The sequence below is a fragment of the Penaeus vannamei genome, chromosome 40 (assembly GCF_042767895.1).
Source record: "Penaeus vannamei isolate JL-2024 chromosome 40, ASM4276789v1, whole genome shotgun sequence".
Lineage (NCBI taxonomy): Eukaryota > Metazoa > Arthropoda > Malacostraca > Decapoda > Penaeidae > Penaeus > Penaeus vannamei.
Genome location: NC_091588.1, coordinates 4,599,218 through 4,626,717, shown reverse-complemented (window position 1 = coordinate 4,626,717; position 27,500 = coordinate 4,599,218). Strand labels below are relative to the sequence as shown.

General features: G+C 39.8%; 3 protein-coding genes across 6 annotated transcripts in view; 1 reads left to right on the top strand and 2 right to left on the bottom strand.

Moving 5' to 3' along the window:
* LOC113815829 (uncharacterized PE-PGRS family protein PE_PGRS24) overlaps nt 1–2,377 on the top strand; it is a 4,279-nt gene extending 1,902 nt beyond the window's left edge. The window contains exons 2-5 of one of the 4 annotated variants that reach the window (XM_070117526.1): nt 1–1,007; nt 1,104–1,358; nt 1,479–1,983; nt 2,120–2,377. The exon at nt 1–1,007 is cut by the window's left edge and continues 727 nt beyond it. In XM_070117526.1, coding sequence (XP_069973627.1) covers nt 1–1,007; nt 1,104–1,358; nt 1,479–1,983; nt 2,120–2,261 — 1,909 coding nt within the window. In that variant the 3' untranslated portion in view covers nt 2,262–2,377. Of the gene's footprint in view, nt 1,008–1,031; nt 1,984–2,119 lie in introns of all 4 variants that reach the window. The other 3 variants (XM_070117525.1, XM_070117527.1, XM_070117524.1) reach the window with 3 other exon arrangements.
* Nucleotides 2,378–9,285: 6,908 nt separating this feature from the next.
* Nucleotides 9,286–21,823, bottom strand: LOC113815830 (uncharacterized). The gene is made up of 2 exons (XM_027367844.2): nt 21,735–21,823; nt 9,286–9,833 (listed from the first exon to the last, which is right to left on the bottom strand). Exon 2 carries the CDS (start codon nt 9,777–9,779, stop codon nt 9,351–9,353), a length of 429 nt encoding a protein of 142 aa, XP_027223645.1. The 5' UTR covers nt 9,780–9,833; nt 21,735–21,823; the 3' UTR covers nt 9,286–9,350.
* Nucleotides 21,824–25,184: 3,361 nt separating this feature from the next.
* Nucleotides 25,185–27,500, bottom strand: part of LOC113815820 (uncharacterized transmembrane protein DDB_G0289901) — a 4,766-nt gene continuing 2,450 nt past the window's right edge. The window contains exons 2-3 of the mRNA XM_027367834.2: nt 25,881–27,500; nt 25,185–25,381 (exon numbers count right to left, since the gene is read on the bottom strand). The exon at nt 25,881–27,500 is cut by the window's right edge and continues 2,080 nt beyond it. Coding sequence (XP_027223635.2) covers nt 25,240–25,381; nt 25,881–27,500 — 1,762 coding nt within the window. The 3' untranslated portion in view covers nt 25,185–25,239. The remainder of the gene's footprint in view (nt 25,382–25,880) is intronic.

Genomic DNA, 27,500 nt, shown 5'->3' with positions numbered 1-27,500 from the left:
AAACCGCCAAGGAAGTACTGGCAGCGCATTCACAACTGGAGGCAGTCAGAGAGGTGGAAGCACTTTTGGAGCTGGAGGAAGCCAAAGAGGTTCTGGCAGTGTATTCGGAAGTGCAACTGGAGGCCGACAACAAAGTTTTGGCAGTACATTCAGAGCAGGAGCTGGAAGTTCCCAAGGGAGTACTGGTAGCACATTTGGACCTGGAACCAACCAAGGAGGCACTGGCAGCGGCTTTGGAGTAAGTCAGCAAGGAGCTACTGGCAGTGTGTTCCAAGCAGGAGCTGGAGGTCGCCAACAGAGTTCTGGCACCACATTCAGAGCAGGAGGAGGTGCTGGCAGTGGATTTGGAACCGGAACTGGAGGCCAACAAGGAGCTGGCAGTAGATTCGGTGCTGGAGGCAGTCAGGGAGGTTCTGGTAGTGGTTTTGGATCAGGAGCTGGAGGCCAACAAGGCGCAGGCAGCAGATTTGGAGCTGGAGGCAGCCAAGGAGGTGCTGGCAGTGGTTTTGGATCAGGAGCTGGAGGCCAACGAAGTACTGGCAGCAGATTTGGAGCTGGAGGTAGTCAAGGAAGTTCTGGCAGTGGATTTGGTGTAGGAACTGCAGGCCAACAAGGAGCAGGCAGTAGATTCGGTGCTGGAGGTAGCCAGGGAGGTTCTGGTAGTGGATTCGGAGCAAGCACTGGAGGCCAACAAGGTGCTGGCAGCAGATTTGGAGCTGGAGGCAGCCAAGGAGGAGCAGGAGGCAGCCGAGGAGGTGCTGGCAGTGGTTTTGGATCAGGAGCTGGGGGCCAACAAGGTGCTGGCAGCAGATTTGGGGCTGGAAGCAGCCAAGGAAGTTCTGGCAGTGGATTTGGATCTGGAATTGGAGGCCAAGGTGCTGGCAGCAGATTTGGAGCTGGAGGTAGCCAAGGAGGCGCAGGAGGCAACCGAGGAGGTGCAGGAGGCAGTGGATTTGGATCAGGAGCTGGAGGCCAACAAGGTGCTGGCAGCAGATTTGGAGCTGGAGGTAGCCAAGGAGGCAACCGAGGAGGTGCAGGAGGCAGTGGATTTGGATCAGGAGCTGGAGGCCAACAAGGTGCTGGCAGCAGATTTGGAGCTGGAGGTAGCCAAGGAGGTGCAGGAGGCAGCCGAGGAGGTGCTGGCAGTGGATTTGGTGTAGGAACTGCAGGTCAACAAGGTGCTGGCAGCCGCTTTGGTGCTGGAAGCAGCCGAGGAGGTGCAGGAGCTGGAAGTCAAGGTGCTGGTAGCAGATTCGGTGCTGGAGGTAGCCAAGGAAGTGCAGGGGGCAGTGTGTTCGGAGCAGGAGCCGGAGGCCAAGGTGCAGGAAGCAGATTTGGTGCTGGAGGCAGTCAGGGAGGTGCTGGAAGCGGGTTCGGAGCAGGAGCCGGAGCCCAACAAGGTGCAGGCAGCAGATTCGGTGCTGTAGGCAGTCGAGGAGGCACAGGCAGTGGCTTTGGCACTGGAAGCAGTCAAGGAGGAGCAGGCAGTGCATTCGGAGCAGGAGCTGGAGGCCAGCAAGGTGCAGGCAGTAGATTCAGAGCTGGTAGCGGCCAAGTAGGTGCTGGCAGCGGATTCGGTGCTGGAGGTGCTGGCAGTGGATTCGGAGCTGGAGGTGCTGGCAGTGGATTCGGAGCTGGAGGTCCTGGCAGTGGATTCGGAGCTGGAGGTGCTGGCAGTGTATTCGGAGCTGGAGGTGCTGGCAGTGGATTCGGAGCTGGCGGCGCTGGTGGATCATTCCTAAGTAGTCTTGGGAATGCAGGGTCTGTTTCAGGCTTTGAAGACCTACAGTATGCTGATGGAATCTTCGAGCCCTTGAACCTCCCAGCAGGAGCCACTGCTTTGTTAGGAGACATCTCAACGTCCTTCTCTTGTTCTGAACGTCCTTATGGTTACTATGCTGACCAGGACAACTCCTGCAATATCTTCCATATCTGTTATCCTGCACTCTTCTCCAATGGTGCCATTGAAACTTATCAATACAGGTATGTTATGAATACAGGAAAATTATTCCAGATAAGTTCCTATCTTGTTTTCAATAGCTGTATCATATGAAAGAAATTCCACATTCTAATATTGTAATTACAATACCATGAATTAACAAATATTACTACCCAACAGCCTACTGTGTGGTGAGGGCTCCGTGTTCGACCAGAAACAGCTGACTTGCGTAGAACCATCAGAAGCTATCCCATGCCAGGAGTCGTCTAACTTCTTGTACGTAAATGAACAATTTGGCCGCCCTGAAGAAAAGGGCATTTGAAAGCCCTCAAGATGCTCACGACAACGACCATGAATAAGAAATTCTCCTAGGAAATAGTACAAGTGGTTTATGCAACATGTTTATAGGTAACACTAGCTAATAAATTGCATGTCCTAGAAGTGTATGATTATCACCCAGTAAGCAAATGTAAACAATATGACATTTGTTTTAATAACTGTGATGCTATGGTTACAGATCCTCATGGCAGAGAAGATGAAGCTAACCTATTTAATTAATTACTTGTATCAACCTAGAGAAAGCCATCACAAATCCTGAATATTATATTTCTCTTCCAAGTTACACAATAGCTTACGTTTCCTACAAATACAACTCTTCATTTTACACAACAATCTCTTGGGGCATTGGCTACTCTGCGAAGTAAACCTTTCAACAAATATGTAAAGGCATATAACCTTTTCACTTCATTTCGAAGATCAGGTTTTATCAGAAGCTATAAGCAATTCCTAAACAAAGTATCATTATTTTTTAACGAGGATGGTTGATTACAATCCAATATCAATAATAGTCAGTAGCTGGATCTTTGGATATTCCACAGAAGGAAAAGAGATGTACTTCTCCCCTCTCCTCTCCCTCCTCCTTTTACCTCTCGTCTTCTTTCTTCCAATTTCCTTTCCTTCTTCCTCTCCCTTACCCGCTCTGCTAACCTCTCACTCTCTAATCGTGCTTACAATCCTCTCCTCCCACCTTAAGCTCCTATATCTTCTCTCTCTCACTTCTTTACCATGTACCCCTCCTTTACTCCCTCCCACTCCTTCTCTTCCTTCTTAACCACCTCCCCCTTTTTTGCTCCCTCCCCTACCCCCTCATTCTCTGTTCTCCCTTCACCCTATTCCTTTTTAAGTCCTTTTTGCTTACCCTTCTCCATCTCCCTTTTCTCTTCTTCCTTCCCTTTCTTCTCCACGCCCCCTTCTTCCCCTCCCCTCCCCCACTCTTCCCTTTTCAAATCCCATTTCTTCCCGTCTTTCCTTTCCCCTTCCCTTTTACCTTCCTTTGGTTAGTTGTGTGCATAAGAGGAATAAACTGACGGTCTTACTATTTTATTATTGTGTACTTGCCTCCAAGGAAAAAAAAAAGATAATAACATTAATAACGAAAAAGAAAATAGCAATAACGATGATGAAAATGAGTTAGAATAGAACTTGTATAGACACGTGATATTATGCCTTTTTGCTTGTGTCGTTCTTGAGTGAATATGTAGTCAATTTTACTTTTTTTTTTTTAATCAAATAAAGAGACCATCTCCACAGTCACATGGATTATCATTTCAAGCGTAATGTGCACATGATTGAATACAATAATGATAACTAACGATATGATAATAATAACAATAATAGTAATAATAATGATAATAATAATTAATAACAATAGTGATAATCATCATTATGATAATAAAAATGAATATAGTAACAACAATTACAATGATAATGATAATGACAACAATGACGATAATAATAATAATGACAATAATGATAACAATATTGATAATAATAATATAGATCATAATAATAACATAGATCATAATAATACTAATAATATAGATAATGATAATAATAGTAGTAGTAAGAACAATAATAATAACAATACTGTTAATGATATCAATAATGATTTTCAAAACGATAATAATGATGATAACGGTAATAACAATAATAATAATGACAAACGCCATTCAAGTAAATCTGATCTCTAAGTCTTTTTTTTTTTATCTTCAATCCTTTTATTTTAATTCGCAAACACTTTCTCTTCACCTTGGCACCGTTTGTGATAATCTCTTCCACTGTCTATTTTTTTTCTTATATTTTATTTACGTTGAAATTTTGATATTGATTACAGAGTAGATAGTGCCTGCTTCAACTGGTTATGAGTTTTATGTAAGTTCGTGTGTGTGTAATACATACATACATACACACACATACACATACACACACACACACACACACAATTATATATATATATATATATGTGTGTGTGTGTGTGTGTGTGTGTGTGTGTGTGTGTGTGTGTGTGTGTGTGTGTGTGTGTGTGTGTGTGTGTGTGTGTGTGTGTTTGTACATGTGCATGTATATGTGCATGTGTGTGTGTTCGCGTGTGTTCGTGTTCGTGTGCGTGTGTAAGCGCGTGTGTGTGTAAGCGCGTGTATGTGTAAGCCTGTGTATGTGTAAGCGTGTGTATGTGTAAGAGTGTGTATGTGTAAGCGTGTGTATGTGTAAGCGTGTGTATGTGTAAGCGTGTGTATGTGTAAGCGTGTGTATGTGTAAGCGTGTGTATGTGTAAGCGTGTGTATGTGTAAGCGTGTGTATGTGTAAGCGTGTGTGTAGGTGCGTGTGTGTGTGTCTACGCGTGTGTACGTGCGTGTATAATTAAACTTAGTGTCTTATCTTTATATAGAGCTCATTAAAATAGCAGTCATTTTGTTCATCTAGCAACCTTGGTGTATTCAAACATGTTACACATGGACAACAAATTCTTATGTAACACTATCGGAAATACACCCTAACGAATTTAAATCACATCACATATGATATGTATACCTCACCCGTAATGTATTTAAAGAAAATGGTCTTGGAGGTTAAGATTCGAGGGCAGACTCGTGTATTTTAGAATTAATCTCAAAACGTCCTCACTGATATAATCCAAAACCGCCATATGTTTTCAGCAAAGAAGGACATCTCTTCAGTGTAATATACAACCACTGAATAAATGACCACTTTTTACTTTACATGTATTATGCTAACATAGATATTTAAGTTAAATATCGTAAATATTCAAATTTAATATAAGCCTGCAAAGATAACCGCAAATTGTAAAGGGAGCACAACGCAAAACAATACGAAACTTCGACATAAACAAGATAAATATAGTATAATCAATGGAACGATAAACTAACATCAATGGGGCCGGATTTACTAAACTCTCTCGTAATGGTTACCAGAAGTATCAACGATTTCTCAACTAGCGACGTTACGACTCATTTTCAAATGCCAAACGAGAGTCCAGGGGTCTCGTAACCGTCACAACCGTATTACCTATTGCTATGTATCGTAGTGACATTTACACACTCCTGGAGGTATTTAGGAGGCTGATATGAGCTGAGGTAGATCGCCACGACAAGCGTTACGAGTGGTTTCGGACTCCCGTATATGTCTCTCGTACGGAGATGTGTTTACGACCTTGGGAGTGTTTTGAAAATACGCTCGTTGCGAGAAACGATAGACTAGCTTGTTTTACAATGTAAACAAACCCTTTACGATCTCATAAAACGTTAGTAAATCCGGCCCAGAGGAACATTTACTTACGGTTGTGGTGATTCCTCCAATCATAAGTGAACCGCAGGCAAGATTTCCAAAATTGTGCTCTCGCTCTTACATACTCTACATACAACATGGACCACATAAAATATCGCATTTGACCTTACAAGATAATTCGTAATATTAAGATATTGTTGTCAAATGAAACTTCTCAACTTCCAAATGAATAAAGTTAGATACCACCATTATATATATTACATATTTCTTTTAATATCCCTTATTTATTAAGAAATCCTATGTTGTTGCAATATAGTTTAAGAAAAATTACCGAATACCATTAATATAAAATAATTATCATTACGATGCACAAGATATTAGATTAATAATAAAATCCAATGCATTCTCAATTAAGAGTCGACTTCAACGATAACAAATCTAACAAATTTAACAATTTCGCAAAATGACACCAAATATCATCACTTTCCCCTACCACATTACAAATGGGAGAAACCTAGTGTCTGCTAAGGGCTAGCACAATAAAGCCACATGATTATTAGTAGTAATAATAATAATTTTGTAGCCATCAAAGGGTAGCTTCTGACGATGTCCGTTACAAGCGTTGGACGACGCTGAAAAACAACAAAGGAACAGATATGTATAGAGTTCGAGTTTGTACAGTGAATAAAAATCTTTGTAAAGGATTTTTATTCCCGATTTCCTAATAGATTTATTACGAATAAGTGGCAGCTCGAACACAGTCAAGTTAATCCTTATATATCATGTATACAAGGAAACAAAAATAAACGTATTAATGGAACGGTTTGTTTAAAAATTCCTGTTAAGATCTTTTTCCTAAACATTTTTTAAAACTAAGCGTTGATTCACGAAGTCATTTTCATGTTACATTATCACAACAAATTAAAGGAAAATAATTTGGAAATATTCTTTGATTAACGAAATTATCAATTCTACCTACTAATTATGAAATGAACATTGAATTTTCGTTATTACCTTTCTGAAAATTGTGTCCATGAAAACAGTTACCTGATGGAAGTTACGACTAAATCAAAACAACGAATAGGGAATTCCTTTCTAACCTTTTAAAAGTAACCCAATTATATTTTTGTTTTAATTGGCAAATGAAAAAAATAAAAATAAAAAAAAAAAAAAATATATATATATATATATATATATATATATATATATATATATATATATATAATAAAAAATAAAAAAAAGATAAAATGAAGAATAAATAAATGCAAGTAGTTCAAGAGATATAGACCCGAAATAAAACCAGCGAAAGTACCAATAAAATGCAGCTATGAAAAGATGTTTTGTACTAACTTTTATCTTTTTCGGAAAAAAAAGGCAAGTAGCCAAGATTTTTCACAAAGCAGAACAGGATGAACTAGAAAGAATATTTGCAAATGGCATGTTCTGTAAATGTTATTATTAACGCATATATTACCGAATTCATGATTTGATTGCAATTTTTTATTTCCATTTTTTCCTGGCATACTACCCATCTATGTAAAAAGAAAAAAACATCAAATATTTTCTTTTGGTCCGTTCTGAAAGAATAGCGGGCATGATAGCTGGGTACATGCGCGGGCACGAAGAGAGATGACGTCACAGGCGGACAAACTACTCTGTAAACAGGTAGTTTCCTCGTTTTCTCGCCGGTGACGTCAGCTTTACAGGCCGACCATGCCAGCTTATTTGAACATGCCTTTACAGTGTGATATGTTGAAGTAAAATTTAAGTATTCATTTCAAAATGTCAGGTATTGAATGGTTTTACACGGGAATCTTTTCTGTAATATCTACTTAATCTCTATTGCGAAGTATTCATTCGTCCATACCTTTTCGGAACTTGCCACAAAACCCAAGCTAGCACTTTAATGGCATGTCCTCAGCTTGTTTATGATCTATTGATTAACAACTTCAATTATGTTTATATTATGTTTTACACGTTGAACACTTGAGAATCCTAGCGACAGGCTGTAGTACAATTCAACATCTTGTTTGTACAGGAGCGGAACTAGGATATTCTAAGGGGGAAGGGGGACTGCTTAAAGAAAGGGCGTCAAGCAAGGAAGTTAAGAGTGGGATATTTAACAATCCTTCACTATTACCCATTTCAACAAAACCTTAATCGAATATTATGCAAATAAGGTCACGTTTCTTTGTACGTGTATTTGTAACTAAGCACTATTACAACTTCAAGAATATATTGTATCATGTGTGTAACATAGGTACTCGATTCTTGTAATTTATTTCAAGTATGTTCGTGGTTTGATGTAGGTTACATTCGTGGTGTTGGGGTGAGAGTTATAGATTGTGTGCGCGCGCGTAAGGGGTTGTGGTGTTTACGTTTACGGAAGCTAATCTTGGCAATATTGACATGGGACTTAGGCTGACCTCTGGGAGAAATAGTGTATCACTGTACTGCTACTGCATAATTAACAAGGCAGGTAAGTAGGTCATTCTCAGTGACCAATTCTTGCTATAGATAGGACAAGCATTTATAGGGATAGCAGTTCTACAAGTACTAAGAGGCGAGGTTCGGCATGAGTGGGTTTGCCAGTGATGTCAGTTATGGTAGATAGTATACGAGCTTGGGTTTCTGATGGGACTGACCAGGTGTAACCGATCAGAGCGACTGCTAAATGTAACTTTGCCTACTTGTTTTTGGAGTCTTTGTTGAAATAAGAGTATTCAAGAGTAGGCGGCTGTGGGTGAAATCAAAGAATCGAAAAGGTAGGACGAGGGCGGGAGGAAGTTCTGGGATTCTGTGGGGGTGGGGTGGGGGGGGAGGGACAATGATGAGGAGTAAGGTGGCGTAGACATTGAAGACTGCAGTAGGAGATGGAGAGGAGAATGTGTAGGTTGTTTGGCATGGATAGAGCGGTTAGTAAACGTCGAGGATTGGATATTAATATCAGTGGTCGGAGCCGTGGTCAAGGATGGGAAGGGGTCAACCATGAAATTCGAAATCACATAAGCTAGTTGACAAAGGGGGGCAAGCCTTAATACCCCTAAGGGTAAAGAATCTATTATTTGGTCTGAATAAAATTGGGAAAAGAATCTGTCTTCCCCTCAGGGTCCCCATAGAGGTTAAGGGCTAGGCAACTAACCAAGAGAAAACCATGCTCATAACTCCTAGAGGCCGTTCACATGACTGGGACAAAGCCAGCTTTTCATTCTTTCAGCAGGGTTTTCACACCTTAGTAATGGGATAGAAGGGGATGGAGATATGGTAGAGGAAAGGGGGATTGAAAGGGGTGTCGCAGTGTTAGAATGTGTGTGCATCTGCTTGCGCTCGTCCGAGGAGCGCAAGTTGTTCTTAACCAAAGTTTACTGTAAGTTGTGTGGAAAATTATGTAGCATGTGAGTGGTAGAGCGAGAGGAAAATTACCCTGAGCGAGGAAGAAAGCCGAGAGCATAGGCTAGAAAATATTTGGTACCTGACCTTTCGATCTGAATTTTTATATGTATGTTAGCCAATTAAGTAATTTATTCCAAGATATATTTTTTACATGAACACCTTTTTGTGTAATCTCCATATGACCAACACAGTTAAGAGCAACTTCAAACCTTCATTGACATTAAAGATTGCTGTGCTCCAGAACAAACTTATTAATATACCAGACTACTGCTAGGAGAGAGAGAGAGAGAGAGAGAGAGAGAGAGAGAGAGAATGTGTGGGCTGCACAATTGTCTGATAAGACCAAGGAACGTACAAAAACACAAGTGCACATACATTAAAATTTTATTCTTAAAAACGGTATTAAAAGTTATTAATTTACCCATAGACTTCCTTAATTTAAAAAGCTATGAAAGTCAACCTCTGACTCTCGAGTAGAATTATATAACTTTCCTCCACCCACTTCGTGTTGATTGCCCTCGGAGTCGCCACACGCAGGGAGCTCTCGAGTGAACACCTTCAGCAAACCTGACATCGCTAGTTTCTTTACGTCGTCGGCCACTTTCCGGAACTCTTCCCTTTTGACCTTCGAGAACCCCCTCTCTGCCATTCGTTGGACTCCTCCGGCTCGTAGGACTTTCCCTATCCCGTGCTCTACCAGACTTCGCATTCCTGTTTCGAAGGCCTTCTTTACGATGGGGTTCGAGCTATTTTTCTTTTTCTGGATGACTCTCTGGGTGGCCTTCCGGATGCCACCGAGCCCTACTTTGGCCGCTAGCGAACCAGCCATCTTGACTTGAGTACTTGCACTTACTGGAGCCATCGTGTCTTCTCACTTACGACAGGAAAAATGGAGTATCTGTTGCTTGTACTATATCTGCGAAAAGAAAATGTTCTTTAACTTTACGTACTTTCAACTACACACAGCCTGATTCTAATCTCAGCTGTTATGTTAATCAAGGTTGTGTGAAGCAAGAGTATTAGCACATTTATATTAGGTGCATCTTGGCTCCAAAATATTTACTTGAAAGTGTTTATTTCAGGATACAAAGCCTTCTGTCAAAATCTTATGATCTACATTTCCTTCGATCATCTGCTCATCTGACACTTGCTAAAGAGTGAGATACGTTTCATTAAATCTATTCAAAATAATTTAGCAATTCATAAATGTATTGTCTGCAATACATTTATGAACTGCTACATGGCACTCTACATAATACATTATGAACAAAGCTGAACATCAACTAAGTACTTATCACTCGCATCCATAATGAATATGCTAATCAATATGCTAAACAAATGGCTATCTAGCTTTTGACCCCAATAACACCAATGGGCCACTGACCCACCAAACTAGCTAGCAACAGAAAACCATTGTAATTCCGCAGTTTAAAATTAGAGGACATTTCTACAAAAATACAAGAGCTGTACTTGTGTGTTACATGACAGAGCTATCACGTAAATTGCTTAATAATAAGTTTTAAACATCAAGGAAGGAAAACTAGGAATGGAGAGTAGAGGAACTAGGAAGGGGTACGAGGGATGAAAAGTGAATATTAGAAAAAAAGTTACCGCGCGAGATGCACCGATACAGGGAAATCTTGAGAGCATAGGAATTCTAGTCAACACAAGCCATTAATTCTTCGTTGCCACTGTACAGTCTTAATAAACCCAGAATCGACGCAGCACCGAAAATGAAACCTTTCTCGCCGGCCTTGTCAGCGAATGGCCGGAAATACTCCTATCGAAACTGGCGTCCGGAGAGACATGCCCGTGCACAGGGTCTTCAAACCTATTCTCGTACAAAACTGTATAAATGAATCTTAACACGTAAATGAGGTATAACATTAATAAGGGCCATTGAAAGATGAGTGGAAAAGCGATACTTAACAAAACATTTTAACAAGTGCTTAGTAAGATGAACTACTTAGTACATTGCAGTAACGAGTTTCTGCGATCATTCCAATGTTTACTCTCGACATGTAAATATGATTTAGTTAAAATTGGGCTCTCACCTCTTCATATACATATAGTACTTTCGGAAAGCATTTGCACAAATATTGCCATCAACAGAAGAAAATGGTCTTGTATCTTTCTCATTTCATATAGGATTTATTACCCAAATCAGCCACTACCTCATACTGCATATTATCCGAAAATTGTGTTAGGAACTGATGTGTGATCTCAATTTCTTTACGCATACATCCATTAGCATTGAATATGAGGACGCTGCAGATGTAACTATGTTTATGATGGTACAAGTTACCGAGACTGACATGCAGAGATAGAGGGAAATGGCCATCTTTCAGAGCATAAGTCAAATAGTTTAAGCTGCAGCAGCCTCATTTACTACTAAGTGACGAAAATATCCCCAGCATATAATGGATTAGTCCATGTTGCTCATTTTGTTTACTTCACAAGGAAAAACACAAAAGTTTGGCTCGTCTTTGATTATACCGTTATTTTTGTTTTCGGAATAAAAAAAAAAAAAAAAAAAAAAAGATAGTTATAGACGTTTTTAAAATGGTATGTATAACATTTAGACATTTACAGGTTTATAGTATCATCCCCACCCCCATTTGGAACTCCATGAAATCGAATATATCGATTACCCCCCCCCCCCCCCTTCTTTGGAACAGTCTCTGCGAGGGTGCGTCGCGGTCTTCAACAATTAGTTTTTATCGTTTTTCTTATCTAAACCTGTTGTACCCCATAATTTCCCAGATATACATCATGACCTCCCCTGCTAATGAGAATCAAATCAAGATCGATGGAGAAATGGTAATTTGCAGAACAATGCCATGAATCAGGAAATCATGGAATTTTCTACAGAAAAACATGATTTTTTTTCAACTAAGTGATATTTTACCTTTTATGACAATCAGGACAGACAATATTTACATCAGATTTATTCTTATGTGATGAGAACGAATCTGATGATCATTTCTGTAGCATTCACAGCTGACGATCTTGATGTGTCAAGTTCCGATAGCAGGGGAGAGCATGAAATATATCAGGGAAATAATGGGGTAAAAGGTTTAAATAATTTAATGATAAAAAAATGCGAAAAAATAGCACAAAAACGAAAAAAAAAAAAATCGGCTAATGAGACTATGGACGTACCAAAATTCGAAATACAAGCAAACGATAGAGCAGGTGATTCTAAATAATTATTTTCCATGTACTTCAACCCCAACTCAATAAGCTATAGGACAAGCACGTGTCTCAGAGCCAGAAATGGGAGAGAAAAAAAAAAAAAAAATTGCCATCTGATATCCTTCCCTACCTTTTGTAAACGAAAAAAATTCTGGCTATTCATTTTTCTATACTTATTGTATCATGCATAGATTAAGCCCACTTACCATTACAAGTTTTTTTTTTTTTTTTTTTTTTTTTTTTAAATAACAATACAGCATCTACACAATATTATCGAGTATGTACAGCCTACATCGACCTCAAGAAGGCGTTCGATACGGTGCATCGGGAGTCACTTTGGAAGATCCTGAGGCAGAGAGGAATTCCCACAAGGATTATTGGACTAATAGCAAGCCTGTATACTGGTACTGAAAGTGCTGTAAAGTGTGGTGGGGGCCTGTTGAGCTTCTTTCCTGTTAGTTCAGGAGTGAGGCAAGGCTGTGTCCTTGCACCAACTCTTTTCAACACTTGCATGGACTGGATACTGGGCAGAGCTACTGTTCAAAATCATTGTGGAGCAACGCTGGGCAATATCAAGCTTACAGACCTTGACTTTGCTGATGACGTTGCAAAGCCCTTGGGTCTAGAGGTCTCCTGGACCAAGACCAAGGTCCAGGAATTTGGGGACTTGTTAGGAGAACCTGTTCAGTCGGTACGTGCTTGCAGTGAGGACATTGAAGTCAGAGAGCTTTACATACCTTGGTAGTGTAGTTCATAACTCTGGGATGTCAGACCATGAAGTCAGCAGACAGATTGGCCTGGCAGCAGGGGTCATGAACTCTCTCAACAAAAGTATTAGGAGATGTCGGTACCTGTGCAGGACCAAGCTACGGGTTTTCAAGGCCCTGATAATGCCAGTTTTGCTATACGGTAGCAAAACCTGGACATTGTCCTGTGCCTTGGAGGCTCGTCTTGAAGCCTTTTGTAATAGGTCCTTGCACCAGATCATGGGGTACTGTTGGCGGGACCATGTGTCCAACCAACGGTTGCACCGTGAGACTGGCACAGGACCAGTTATCTGCACAATCCGTAATCGCCAACTCAGGCTATACGGCCACCTGGCTCGCGTTCCTCACAATGATCCTCCCCATCAGGTCGTCTCTGTTCGAGACAACCCTGGGTGGAGGAGAGCCTGTGGGACGACCGAGGAAGTCGTGACTTGGGCAGATCGACTAAACCTGCCGTGAAGAACTAGATGGGCCGAGTCCCTGCCTGGCGTCTAGCCATGAGGGATCCTCGTAGGTGGAAGCGAAGGGTGAATGCGGCTATGCGCCCCCGTCGGCGACAGCCCCCTTGATGATGATGATGATTTACAGCAGCAAATAACATTTCTTACACTGCGCAAATCGAGGTGTCACCCATATTACAAGCAAGAGGTGCCTGAACAAATGCGCAGGATTTTCAATTATATAAATGTTATTGCATGAATTGCACATGAAACCTTTTGGAAAGTATTCTACACTGCATGCGCGTGACATTTTCACAAAGCCAACAGTATTACAGGAAATGCTATTGACCAGTCATGTGACACCGCGTCTGGAACAGGTATGTGTAGTTGAGTAAAGCGAGTTTAATTAACAAAACGGATCTCAGGTGCGGCAGGTGTAACCCTCACTATTATTGTGAAATATCTGAATACTTTGCGAAAAATTATGACTTTATTGAATTTTTCAGAGCACAGTTTTGCCAAGGGCGGTAAATTGTCCACATTGTAATTTACCTTGCAAATACCGTGAAAATCCGTGGTATTGTGGCAGATGAAAAAACTTGGAAAAAATAAACGTCGGAAATGTAGCGTTTTTCGATCAGCGATTACAGTGGCACGTTTCTGCAAGGGACACATTTGGCACCATTTAAAGTAGTTATGTTTGTTAGTCATTGGTTGCAAAAGTATTGGGATCATGAAACTCAAAATGTATTGGCATGTCAAAACTGAGTAGCGGAAATTGGAGTGTTTGTTCTGAAGTACCCCAAAATTGATTACAAAATAAAAATTCAATATGAGATGCTGGGGTAATCATTGAGATCGACGAGAAGCTGCTCGTACGGCGCAAGTATAACAGGGGCAGACTGTTAAGACAGGTGGGGGTCTTGGGGAGTATTGAGCATGTCAGTAAAAAAAAAATGTATTGTGCTACTTTTGGCCAGTGACTGGAGTGCAGACACGCTTATACCCCTAATTAAGAAATATATAAAACCAGACTGCATGATACAGTGATGGATGGGCCTATACCATGGTTAAAAACATCTGAGTATTAATCATTCTGAAAATTTTGTAAACCCACATGACCCACAAATCCATACACAGGACATTGAAAGATTGTGGCGAGATATGAAACATTGGGTTAAAAGGCCCGGAATAAAAGCAGGGTATTATGTATTTTGTAACAGCCATGGGTTTTTCCGGTCATGTCTTGCCATTTTATGTACACATACTTAGGATTATCATAAAAAAAACAATAAATGCAAAGTTTAAATATTTTGTGCTACTTAAATATTAACAAAGGGTCAGCCTTGACGCCGCAATATTAAGGTGGCCGCACTACATTATAACAGAATTATTAACTAGTGTTCATACATGTGTGTACGAACGGCGAAATACCCTTAAGGGTTCCGTGGCTTGCCCCCGGTAAGGAAATATCGAATAAAAGGGGATCAAAAAGGGGGCAAATACCCCCAGGGAAGGGGGTCCGGGTTAGGTTAGGGATTTTGTTAGGATTTCGGCAACACCGGCGCGGCGCATCTTGCGACGGCGACGGACTCGGATTTTGCTTTTTTTTTTTTCGAAATTTTCACTTTTGATTCCACTACTTCTCCCGTGTGAGTGCCCCCCCCCCTTCCAACCCTCTATTCCCCACGGGTCACCCAAGATTGAAGGGGGAAGGGGGAAAGGGAAAAAAAAAATGTGCGGCTGTCTTTCTTAGAAATACCCTTACCGCTTTAATGTGGTGGGGGAGAGTTGTGCAGCGCCCAGAGAAATGCACAAACGCTTTTTCGGTTTATATTGCACAGAAAAGGCATAGCGAGCAAAATATTGGTTGCAATATTGTTGCAACTTCTCTGGTAGCTATTACCAACTTTTGATGGCGCTCCATAGACGCTCCATTTTGCGTGTGTACGTTTTTGTTATGGGACCAGACAAATTTGATTGGTTAGAGGTTGAAGACCGCGACCCGCGTAGATAGAGGAAAATGGACACTGCCATCTTATAGCGCGGAAGAAATAGAGTAGGATAGAAGTAATCTTTAGATGCACAGGCCTTATATTTACCATTAAACGGAAAAAAAAAAACGCGGCGCGCAGAGCTAAGTCCAAAACAGCCTTCCACAGGCAGAGTTGTTTATGTTTACATTTTCTATAAGTTCGTTTTCTATGAAGGTCACGTTTTCGGTGCACCACTTTCAACCAACCTGGAATCATTGCCGATTACAAATTTTTATACATTATTTTATGTAATTTATAATGACATTTCCTCAAATCAATTTATGCTTATACATTATATGTTGTATTCTGTGTAATGTGGTTAATTTACCATTACTATAATCTTTATCATAACCTTGATTGATTGTTGACAATCTAACAATGCTACTGCCTTGTTACATCAATTGCCTCCCAATTGGAACAATACCCAATCTTATTACGTAGTCACTTGCCTGTAAGCCACCGTCATGGCAACTACTAGTGATTTTTGTGCGGAGTGTGACATGGGGTAAGTTTAAATGTTTATGTATTTTCAAAAATATTTGTTTTGCTTATATCATAATGGATCATTTTTTTTAAATTATTATATCATGAGAGGTATGGGCACTTCTGGGAAAAGTACGGCACCCAGCCTTCCCTCTTGCTCGATCTTTGCCGTACACATGGCCTCATTTTGGAGGCCATGAAATGCCCAAAATGCGACGGCGAATGCCGTCGCGATGATAATGTAAATTCATTCAGGTGCGACAAGACCCCCCCAAAAAATAATCGAAAAGTTAGATGCAATTTCAAAAAATCACTTTTTAAGAACACCTGGTTTGATAATAGTAAGCTCGATTTTGAAACCAACTTAAAATGTGTAAATTTGTATCTGCGAGAGAGGTTTTCTTACGCATCTGCATGGAGCGAGTTTAATTTCCCAAACCGGACTATTTGCGATTGGGCGAGCTTCTGCCGGGAGGTTTTAATTTTCTGGCGTTTTGAAAATCAATCCGACAAAATTGGTGGGTCAGGGGAAATTGTCGAAATTGATGAATCTAAATTTGGTAAACGTAAGTATAACGTAGGTCGTGTAATTGAAGGTCAGTAGGTTTTTGGAGGAGTATGCCGCAAGAGTAGGGATTTTTTCCTCGTTGCCGTGGAGACGCGTGACTCACTCACTTTGCTTAACGTCATTAAGGAGCGTATCCACCCAGGGACAACGGTCATTAGTGATTGTTGGAAGGCATACAACTGTTTGGAGAAAGAGGGCCATCAACATTTAACTGAATCATTCATATAATTTTCTTGACCCCAAAAGTAAAGCGCACACAAACACGATCGAGCGGAAATGGAGGGAAGCGAAGATCAAAGTGCCCCGCTTCGGCAGGAGGACATACCACTTCGCCGGGTACTTGGCTAAGGCCATTTTTCAAATGAAGTACCCGGCGGAGAACAAAAGATTCCATCAATTCCTCCTTGCCGCAGCTCGCCTGTACCCTCCTCACTGACGGTATGTGTTAAATGTATTGATAATGTGATTTGGTTATAATAAGGGGTGTGGTAAATTATTTTGGGCAAACCTAATTAAGGCAGCCGCGGAAAGTGTATTTGAATTATTTAATATTGTTCGTACATGCCGGGGAATTCAATAATTTGTGGGGACCTCACTGGTCGTGCTTTAATTCAAAATCAAAGGTTGCCTTTCTACAAATCTCGATGTCTCGAACCGTCTCGAAGTACTGCGAGATTTCTGAAAACTACTGCGAAATTTCACCCCCAGGGAGATATCGGCAACACGGACACCGGCGCGGCGCATGTTGCAGCGGCGACGAAGTTTCGTTCGTCTTTCGATTTTATTCCTAAATTTTAAATTTCTATTAAACTTTCTCCCGCGGGATGTGTGTTTTACGTGCCCCTGAAGATTGAAATGGGTAGGGAAAAAAAAAAAAAAAAAAATTGGGGTGGGTGTCTTACTTATAATTACCCGGCGGGGAAGTCTGATAACTGAGGCGCGACAACAGGAGGTTAGTACGTTTTAATTTGTTTTAAACGAGAACCGGCAAATTGCACATGTATATTGCACGGAATATATATCATAATTATTAATAAAATGCGTGTTACAATAAGTGTTTAAGGATAATTTTACAATAACCGATTATTTAAAATTATTAACGGTTTGACACAAGTTCGTTGGTTATTGTTATGTTTCGGTATTCATGTTTGTATGATTACGAATGTGTTATAATGTAAAAAAAAAAAAAAAAATGTGTATAATATATCGAGTTCGTCCGCATAACGTTTTGCGCTTGTTTAATTTAGCGGTTTCATTCGGTGTCCGTCTGACAAAGTTTGGCTCTTATTTTTTATTATACGGCCTTTCTATTGTTGCCATGATATAAATTTAGGCTCGTCTTTCATAAACATCTATACAAATTGTAATTATAAGTTATTTATTTTATTTAGACGTTTACAGGTTGCTATTGACATCGTGCATCCCCCCCCCCCCAACGGAGCTTCGTGAACTCTATTTCTCCCCCTCATCCCTCCCCCTCCCCCCTAGGGAATTTGGCTCCGCGAGGACCACCTCCCCCCCTATGGAGGGGGAGGGGTACCCCCCCACGTTTGGAACTTAGTCTCTGCGAGGGTGCGTCGCGGTCTTCAACAATTACCATAATCCGACTTCAATAACCATCCCAGTTTTATGGTGTGAATGCAGCTCTATCTTGCCGTACATACCGTGGTGGAGAGAATGTGTCCTGGGGGGTGTTGGGGGGCTTGCCCCCCATCAACCCTCTCCTCGGGCAGTGCCCGAAGGGCACGCCTAGTCACGGCAATTTATATTGATTTATTAGGTTGGTTGGTTTATTGGTCAATACGTTTTTGGGGGTTGGAACGTGTGAATTCCCGTAGATTTTTTGCCGAAATGTGGGTTGGGTTCCCGTGGAGTTTTTGATTTATTTCGCGTCAGTCCGTAAACTTTCAAAGATGGCGGTTACATCCGTAGAGTTTCATTGGCCGATTTTAAGCGCTTTTTGTGCTAGTTTTATGCATTTTTGATCGTTATTCTTATTTAAGCTTGTTTTACCCCATAATTTCCCTGATATACTTCATGCCCTCCCCTGCTAACGGGACTATCAAATCAAGATCGTCGATGGAGAAATGGTACTCGATCTCCTGAACGATTCATTCGCAAAAGAAAACGCCGAAAATCGATGAGGTAGAGGTTGAAGACCGCGACGCGCGTAGATAGAGGAAAATGGACTCCGCCATCTTATAGAGCGGAAGAAATAGAGTAGGATAATGGTAATTTTAAGATGCACAGGCATTATATTTACCGTTAAACGGAAAAAACCGCGGCGCTACGCGCCGCGCAGAGCCTAAGTCCAAAACATCCTTCCACAGGCAGAGTTCTTTGTTTATGTTTACATTTTCTATAAGCTCGTTTTCTATATGTCTCATTTTCTGTTATTCCATTTTCTATAATTGCGTTTTCTATGAAGGTCACGTTTTCGGTGCACCACTTTCAACCAACCTGGAATCATTGCCGATTACTAATTATTTTTATACATTATTTTATGTTATTTATAATGAAATTTCCTCAAATCCATTTATGCTTATACATTATATGTTGTATTCTGTGTAATGTGGTTAATTTACCATTACTATAATCTTTATCATAACCTTGATTGATTGTTAACAATCTAACAATGCTACTGCCTTGTTACATCAATTGCCTTCCAATCGGAACAATACCCAATCTTATTACGTAGTCACTTGCCTGTAAGCCACCGTCATGGCTAGTACTAGTGATTTTTGTGCGGAGTGTGACATGGGGTAAGTTTAAATGTTTATTATTTATATTATTAAATTATGTATTTTAAAATATAAAATATTTTTGGCTTATATCATAATGGATCATTTTTTTTTATTTATTATATCATGATAGGTATGGGCACTTCTGGGAAAAGTACGGCACCCAGCCTTCCCTCTTGCTCGATCTTTGCCGTACACATGGCCTCATTTTGGAGGCCATGAAATGCCCAAAATGCGACGGCGAATGCCGTCGCGATGATAATATCAATTCATTCAGGTGCGACAAGACCCCCCAAAAATAATCGAAAAGTTAGATGCAATTTCAAAAAATCACTTTTTAAGAACACCTGGTTTGATAATAGTAAGCTCGATTTTGAAACTAATTTAAAATTTGTAAATTTGTATCTGCGAGAGAGGTTTTCTTACGCATCTGCACGGAGCGAGTTTAATTTCCCAAACCGGACTATTTGCGGTTGGGCGAGCTTCTGCCGGGAGGTTTTAATTTTCTGGTGTTTTGAAAATCAATCCGACAAAATTGGTGGGTCAGGGGAAATTGTCGAGATTGATGAATCAAAATTTGGTAAACGTAAGTATAACGTAGGTCGTGTCATAGAAGGTCAGTGGGTTTTTGGAGGAGTATGCCGCAAGAGTAGGATTTTTTCCTCGTTGCCGTGGAGACGCGTGACACTCATTTTGCTTAACGTCATTAAGGAGCGTATCCACCCAGGGACAACGGTCATTAGTGATTGTTGGAAGGCATACAACTGCTTAGAAAGAGAGGGCTATCAACATTTAACTGTGAATCATTCATATAATTTTCTTGACCCCAAAAGTAAAGCGCACACAAACACGATCGAGCGGAAATGGAGGGAAGCGAAGATCAAAGTGCCCCGCTTCGGCAGGAGGACATACCACTTCGCCGGGTACTTGGCTAAGGCCATTTTTCAAATGAAGTACCCGGCGGAGAACAAAAGATTCCATCAATTCCTCCTTGCCGCAGCTCGCCTGTACCCTCCGCACTGACGGTATGTGTTAAATGTATTGATAATGTGATTTGGCTATAATTAGACATCGTGCTAATAAGGGGGGTGTGGTTAAATTATTTTGGGCAATCCTAATTAAGGCAGCCGCGGAAAGTGTAATGGAATTACTTAATATTGTTCGTACATGCCGGGAATTAAATAATTTGTGGGGACCTCACTGGCCGTGCTTTAATTCAAAATCAAAGGTTGCCTTTCTACAAATCTCGATGTCTCGAACCGTCTCGAAGTACTGCCGGGAGGTTTCTGAAAACTACGGCGAAATTTCACCCCCAGGGATATATCGGCAACACGGACACCGGCGCGGCGCATGTTGCAGCGGCGCCGGTTTCGTTCGGATTTTGAATTTATTCCTAAAATTTAAAAATTTTATTCAACTTTCTCCCGTGGGTGTGTGTCCTACGTGCCCCTGAAGATTGAAATGTGTAGGCGACAAAAACGAAATTGAGGCGGGTGTCTTACTTATAATTACCCGGCGGAAAAGTCTGATAACTGATGCGTGACAAAAGGAGGTTAGTACGTTTCAATTTGTTTTAAACGAGAACCGGCAAATTGCACATGTATATTGCACGGAATATATATCATAATTATTAATAAAATGCGTGTTACAATAAGTGTTTAAGGATAATTTTACAATAACCGATTATTTAAAATTATTAACGGTTCGTTGGTTAATGTTATGTTTCGGTATTCAGGTTTGTATGATTACGAAAATGTATTATAATGTAAAAAAAAATAATGAGTATCATGATTTCGTCCGCATTACGTTTTGCGCTTGTTTAATTTAGCGGTGTCTCATTCGGCGTCCGTCGGACAAAGTTTGGCTCTTATTTTTTAATTATACGTCCTTTCTATTGTTGCCGTGATATAAATTTGGGCTCGTCTTTCATATAATTACAATTTGTAAAGATGTTTAAGTGGTATTTATTTTATCTAGACATTTACAGTTTGCTATTGACATCGTGCATCCCCCCCCCCCCCACGGAGCTTCGTGAACTCTATTTCTCTCCCTCATCCCTCCCCCTCCCCCCTAGGGAATTAGGCTCTGCGAGGACCACCTCCCCCCATTTTTCAGCAGCTTGTTCTGAAACCTGAAAACTTTATTTCCAGAATATGCGACGGAAAACGACAACGGATTCACACATACAACAGCGCTAATCATCGGATTCAAAAAGGAAATATTTGCGAGGTGGGAGGGCTGTGTGAGACTGAAAAATTACCGAAAATTGAAAGTCCGAGGCTGGTTAAAACTAAATTAACCCAACTGCATCGTTTATAGCCAAATAACCTTACCGGGAAGTCAATCGAGGCTTAATTTTATCCTTACGCGGTACCGTAGTTAAAAATTACGGGTTTGTAGACTCGCAGTGCATGATATTCCTGCGCCTGATATTTATTACACACTACTGTTCCTTTCTTCTTTCTCACCAGCAGTTCAATCACAATCCCCATCCCTTTATATCACGCCCATCCCCTATTTCATAAAGCCTCGTACAACATCAATACAACTACTTATCACATCCAGTTGTAAGGATATTATTCCTTACCTTCAAATTTCGGTGAAGTGGGTGCGAGGGTCGTCTGTACGTCCTGCCACGTTTGTCGCTCCTTGAAAATGTGGCCGTCGAATGCTCCGGCAACGATTATAGTTTCGTTTACAGTTTCGAACACTTGGGATTCACTCTTATTCGCACAGCGGAAATTGCCGACGTGTCAATAGAGTAGGAATTATAGGATGTTAGAATGAAAAGACCTATTACCATTAGTGACAATTGTGTTGATACGTTTATTACATGACATTAGTCTATATGTAGATATCGTTTGATGTACATACATGTAATATATTCGTAAACTAATTATGATATGCACGCGTATATAGTTATTCACATACACATACCCTGCTCACTATGTTATTACATTAATAGTCATAGTGCTGATACGTCTATAACATGGCACTAATCTATATATATACACACATCGTATTATGTACACACACGTGATATAATCATGTATTGATTGATATACATGTTATTCACATACACATACCCCGCTCACTGTCTATGTTATTACATTTATATCCATATTGCTGATACGTTTATAATATGACATTAGTCTATATATAGACATAGTATTATATACATGCATATGATAAATACATATATTAATTTTGATATACACGTGTATATTGATATTCACATACACATACCCTGTTCTCTGTCTGTGTTATTACATTAATAGTCATAATGCTGATAGGTTTATAACATAACACTAGTCTATATATAGACATTGTACACGTATTGTTATTCATATAACATTCACTGTTCACAGCCTATGTTATTACTAGGAGTAAAACAGCCTGTTTTACTAAATATTAGTAAAATAGATTCATCAACTGCTTGAAAACAAATTATGATTACGATTACATGACTGTGATTTACATAATTACACATAATTGAAAAGAAAAAAAAAGGAAGCATACTCAAAAGATACAAGTAATGGTATCTTCTAATATCGTTTAAGGTAGTTGCTTGTAGATTGTCCATTGAACAAGCTAATATTATAGGACTGAGGTGATTCCGTGTAGTAAATGCTTGTTGTATGTGTTCTCTTATGCACAGTTTCTTCGTGTTTCATATCGTTTGTAATTCATTATTATTATTATTGTTATTATTAATCATTATCATTGTTATTATCATTATTATTATTATTATTGTGATTATTATTGCTATTGTTGATATCATCATCGTCATCATCATAACATCATCGTTATTATTGATATTATCATTCTTATAATCATTTTGATTATCATTATCATTACTATTAACGTCATCATTGTTATTGTTATTGCTATTATTGTTGCTGTTTTCATCATTGTTATCATTGTCGGTATTGTGAGTGTTGTCTTTGTTATTATTCTTATAACTATGATGATAATAATGACAATTATTATTATTGGTATCAATATCATTATTACTATCATAATAATAATCATTGTTATTATTATCTTTGTCATTATCATCATAACTGATAGCAGTAGTAGTAGTACTAATATCATTATCATCATTATTGTTATTGATGTTATTACTATCATTATTATTGCTATTATTATCATTATTGTTATTATTGCTATTATTATCATTATTGTTATTATTGCTATTATTATCATTATTGTTATTATTGTTATCATTATAATTATCATTATTATTGCTAGCATTTTGTTATGATTGGCATTACCATCGTCACCATCACCACCATTATCATCACCAGTAGCATCCCATGTTTATCCTCATCATCATTCTCATATTTATGATAACAGAAATTAAGTGTGAGTACATAATCACATTTTCATTTTATTCGTACAAATACAAACACATGCACGGGACATACGCTCTCTCTCTCTCTCTCTCTCTCTCTCTCTCTCTCTCTCTATATATATATATATATATATATATATATATATATATATATATATATATATACACATATATATATGCCTACACACACGCACACACATATACATAAGTATGTGTGCATACATATGTATATAAATGTACATATACACGCGCAAACACACACACACACACACACACACACACACACACACACATATATAAGTTGGTGACAGCCTATCTGCCCTTTATGTTTGAAATCATATTCCATGTGAATGCAGACTTGAAGTCGCTTCATTTTGATGTCAAATGGGCTTATAATTGCCTACATAGATTTTAAAGAATGACACATAGACGTACACACACGCACATAAAGACATTGCAAATATGTTAGAATTCTAACATAACTTTATTATTGTTATTATTATCATTGCAGTTATTGTTGCTATTATCAATATCCTTATTAATGTTACTGTTATAACTATTCGATGCAAGTACACTACACTAAATTAGTTAGACCGTCAGTTTACATATATTTATTACTTATTATTTAATACTTATTATTCGAGAGGGGCGGTAGAGAATCAGGATAGTTAGAAAGGAGAAATGAAGGAAAAGGATATGGGACTAAAAAGAATAACGGGGTAAGGAGGAGAAAGGAAAGGAAAGGAGCCAAAATAGAAAGGGGAGATGGAGAAGGAGAAACGGAGGGGACTTCAAGAGCAAAAGAAAGAGAAAGAAAAATTGCCTCAGAGAGAAAAGGGGGATAAGGGGATAAGGAAGCGAAAGGAAGGTGAAAGAGAAAAGGAAATAAGTGGACCCAAGTAATTGAACATGCTACCACAAAATGTTGAAGACATCAACAACTTTTGTAATTTCAAAACGAAATTAAAAGAATACCTTAACTAATCAACTAAATATATATACATTTATGTTGAAAAAAGAAACATTGTAATTAATGGAATAAAGTGTCTTGACTTTGACTTTGAAGAGGAAGAGGAATAGTGTAACAGGGGGAAGAGATAAGACTTGCAATGAGAGCGGAGGAATTAATTTAATGAGTTTTGAGAGTCAAGGGGGTGGAGCGAAAAGGAGAAGGGTGAGTAAACTGCTCGTTAAGTGCTATCGGGTTGAATCAGTTACAGATGTACGGTTTACCTCATGATATATGAGATAAACAAAAAGGTTGATACAAAGGAATAAGATATAAAGAATAAAATTAAAAGCACAAGGTTTCGAATAATAGTACGTTGATAATATATGTGTTCACACACACACGTATATATATATATATATATATATATATATATATATATATATATATATATAGAGAGAGAGAGAGAGAGAGAGAGAGAGAGAGAGAGAGAGAGAGAGAGAGAGAGAGAGAGAGAGATACAGATATATGTAAATCTATATGTATATGCGTGTGTGTATGTATGTATAGGTATATATAAATGTGTATGTTTGTATACATGTGTGTATATATATAGATGTACACACACAGAATAGATAGATGAAAAATCTCTTCACTGAAACATTTCTTTGTTATACAAATGAAAAGTAGGAGAGTAAACATCATTTTATTCTATAGCTTTCATATATAGGAACAAATTATATCAACAACAATGCTTCACATGGAACAGATGTTTCTAAAATCTATCCTTTAGGCTCTTCTATCAGCAGGGATGCCGAACTGTTCATTAGTGAAGAAGTAACTAGAAGATTCTTGGCAGGGAATGGCATCCGTCTCAGCTACACATGCGAGTGTTTTTTGGTCGAACACTGATCCTTCACTACACAGGAAGCTGGAAAAGGAAGAAAGGAAATGGATAAGGAATGGGCGTGGCAAAGAAGCCTCATAAACGTTTGTTCACTGTATAGTAATTTGAGTTCGTATTTATTTTAATTAATTGAGGTTTGGATATGACAAGTATGTGGCAAAGGAGCGTCATAGATGATTGTTTATTGTATGATACTTTAAGTGCGCATTTTATTTTAATCAATTGAGGTTTGGATAAAACAATTATTGGTGTCAAAGATGCTTCATCAACGTTCACTGTATAGTGATTTGAGTGCGCATTTATTTTAATGAACTGTGGGGTTTGATTAAGACAAGTATTAGTGGCAAAGATACTACTTAAACGTTCACTGTATAGATATTTGAATGCGCATTTATTTTAATGAGCTGTGAGGTTTGGCTAAGACAAGTAATGGGCGTGGCAAAGATGCCTCATAAATGTTCTATATAGTACTTTAAGTGCGTATTTATCTTAATCAACTGTGAGGCTGGGAAACTGCCTTTACCTGTACTGGGAGGTCTCAGTAGCACCGTTAGCGAAGAGCGCAGGGTAGCAGACGTGGTAGATTCGACACGAGTTCTCCTGATCGGCATAGTACCCATAAGGACGACCCTGGCAGGTGAAGGAGGTCGAGATCTTCCCCAGCAGCTTAGATGCTTCAGCCGGAAGACCCAGGGGCTCAGCAGTTCCCCCGCTTGAGCCAGAAGAGCCAGGTTGGAACCCACTTACAGCACCTGTCCTGAACCGATTGCCACCTGAACTAGACTGAAGACCGCCGCCGCTCGAAGCAGACTGAAATCCTCTGCTCCCCGAACTTAACTGAGCACCTCCTCTTGAACCGAAGGGAGAGCCACTACTAAATTGGGATCCAGCTTTTCTCGAATTTGATTGGAAACTACTTCCTGAATTGGGCTTGAACCCTGCTCTTGATTCTGTTTGGGATCTACCGTTACCTACATTCTGTTGGAAATTGCTAACACCTGTTCCAGCCTGGACTCTTGTGCGACCTAGACTAGACTGGAATCTATTGCTTCCTGACTGTAATGTATTCCTTCCTGAACCGGTCTGTAGCCTACTACTTCCTGAACCAGACTGTAACTTATTGCCTCCTGAACCAACCTGTGAACTACTGCCTGAACCAGCCTGTAACCTGCTGCTTCCTGAACCAGTCTGTAACCTACTGTTGCCCGACTCAATCTGCAACCTACTGCTTCTTAATCCAGATTGTAACCTACTGTTTCCTAATGCAGACTGTAACCTGCTGCTTCTGAACCCAGCCTGCAATCTACTGCCACCTGACCCTGTCTGCAACCTACTGCTTCCTAAACCAGCCTGTAAGTTATTGCTATTTGAACCAGATTGAAACCTACTGCTGCCTGAACTAGTCTGTATCTTGCTCCTTCCTAACCCAGCCTGTAAGTTCTGGCTGCCTGAACCTGCTTGTAAGTTACTGCTGCTTGAACCAGCCTGTGGCCTACGACTTCCTAACCCAGCCTGTAAGTTTTGGTTGCCTGAACCTGCTTGTAAATTACTGCCTATTAGCCCAGTCTGTAACCTACTTCTACCTGAATCAGCTTGTAATCTGCCTGGACCAGCCTGAACTCTTGTGCCACTTGAACTTGACTGGACTTTGTTGTGACCTGAACTTGTCTGCAAGCCACTGCTACCTGAAGAGCCAGGCTGCAGTTTCCTGTCACTTGAACCAACCTGCAAACTACCTTGATCAGCCTGTATTCTGCTACTCAAACCAGCTACTACTCTACTGCCTGGACCAGCTTGAAATCCATTAGTATTTGAACCTGACTGGAATTTGCCATTTCCTAAATCAACCTGTATTTTACTAATCCCTGTATCAGATTGGAATCTGCTGACTGAACTAGTCTGTAAGTTACTGTTGCCAGATATAGGCTGCACACCAGTGTTGCCTGATCCTGCCTGGACACCACCATTGTTTGAAATTAATTGAAAGTTACTCCTGACTGAACCAGTCTGCAATCTATTGCTGCTTGTGCTAGCCTGGAGTCCTGTGTTACCTAAAACAGGTTGGAACCTAATGCTGCCTGAGCCAGACTGGAGTTCACTGTGGAATCCAAGTTGGGTTCCACTGCTACTTGTACCTGATTGG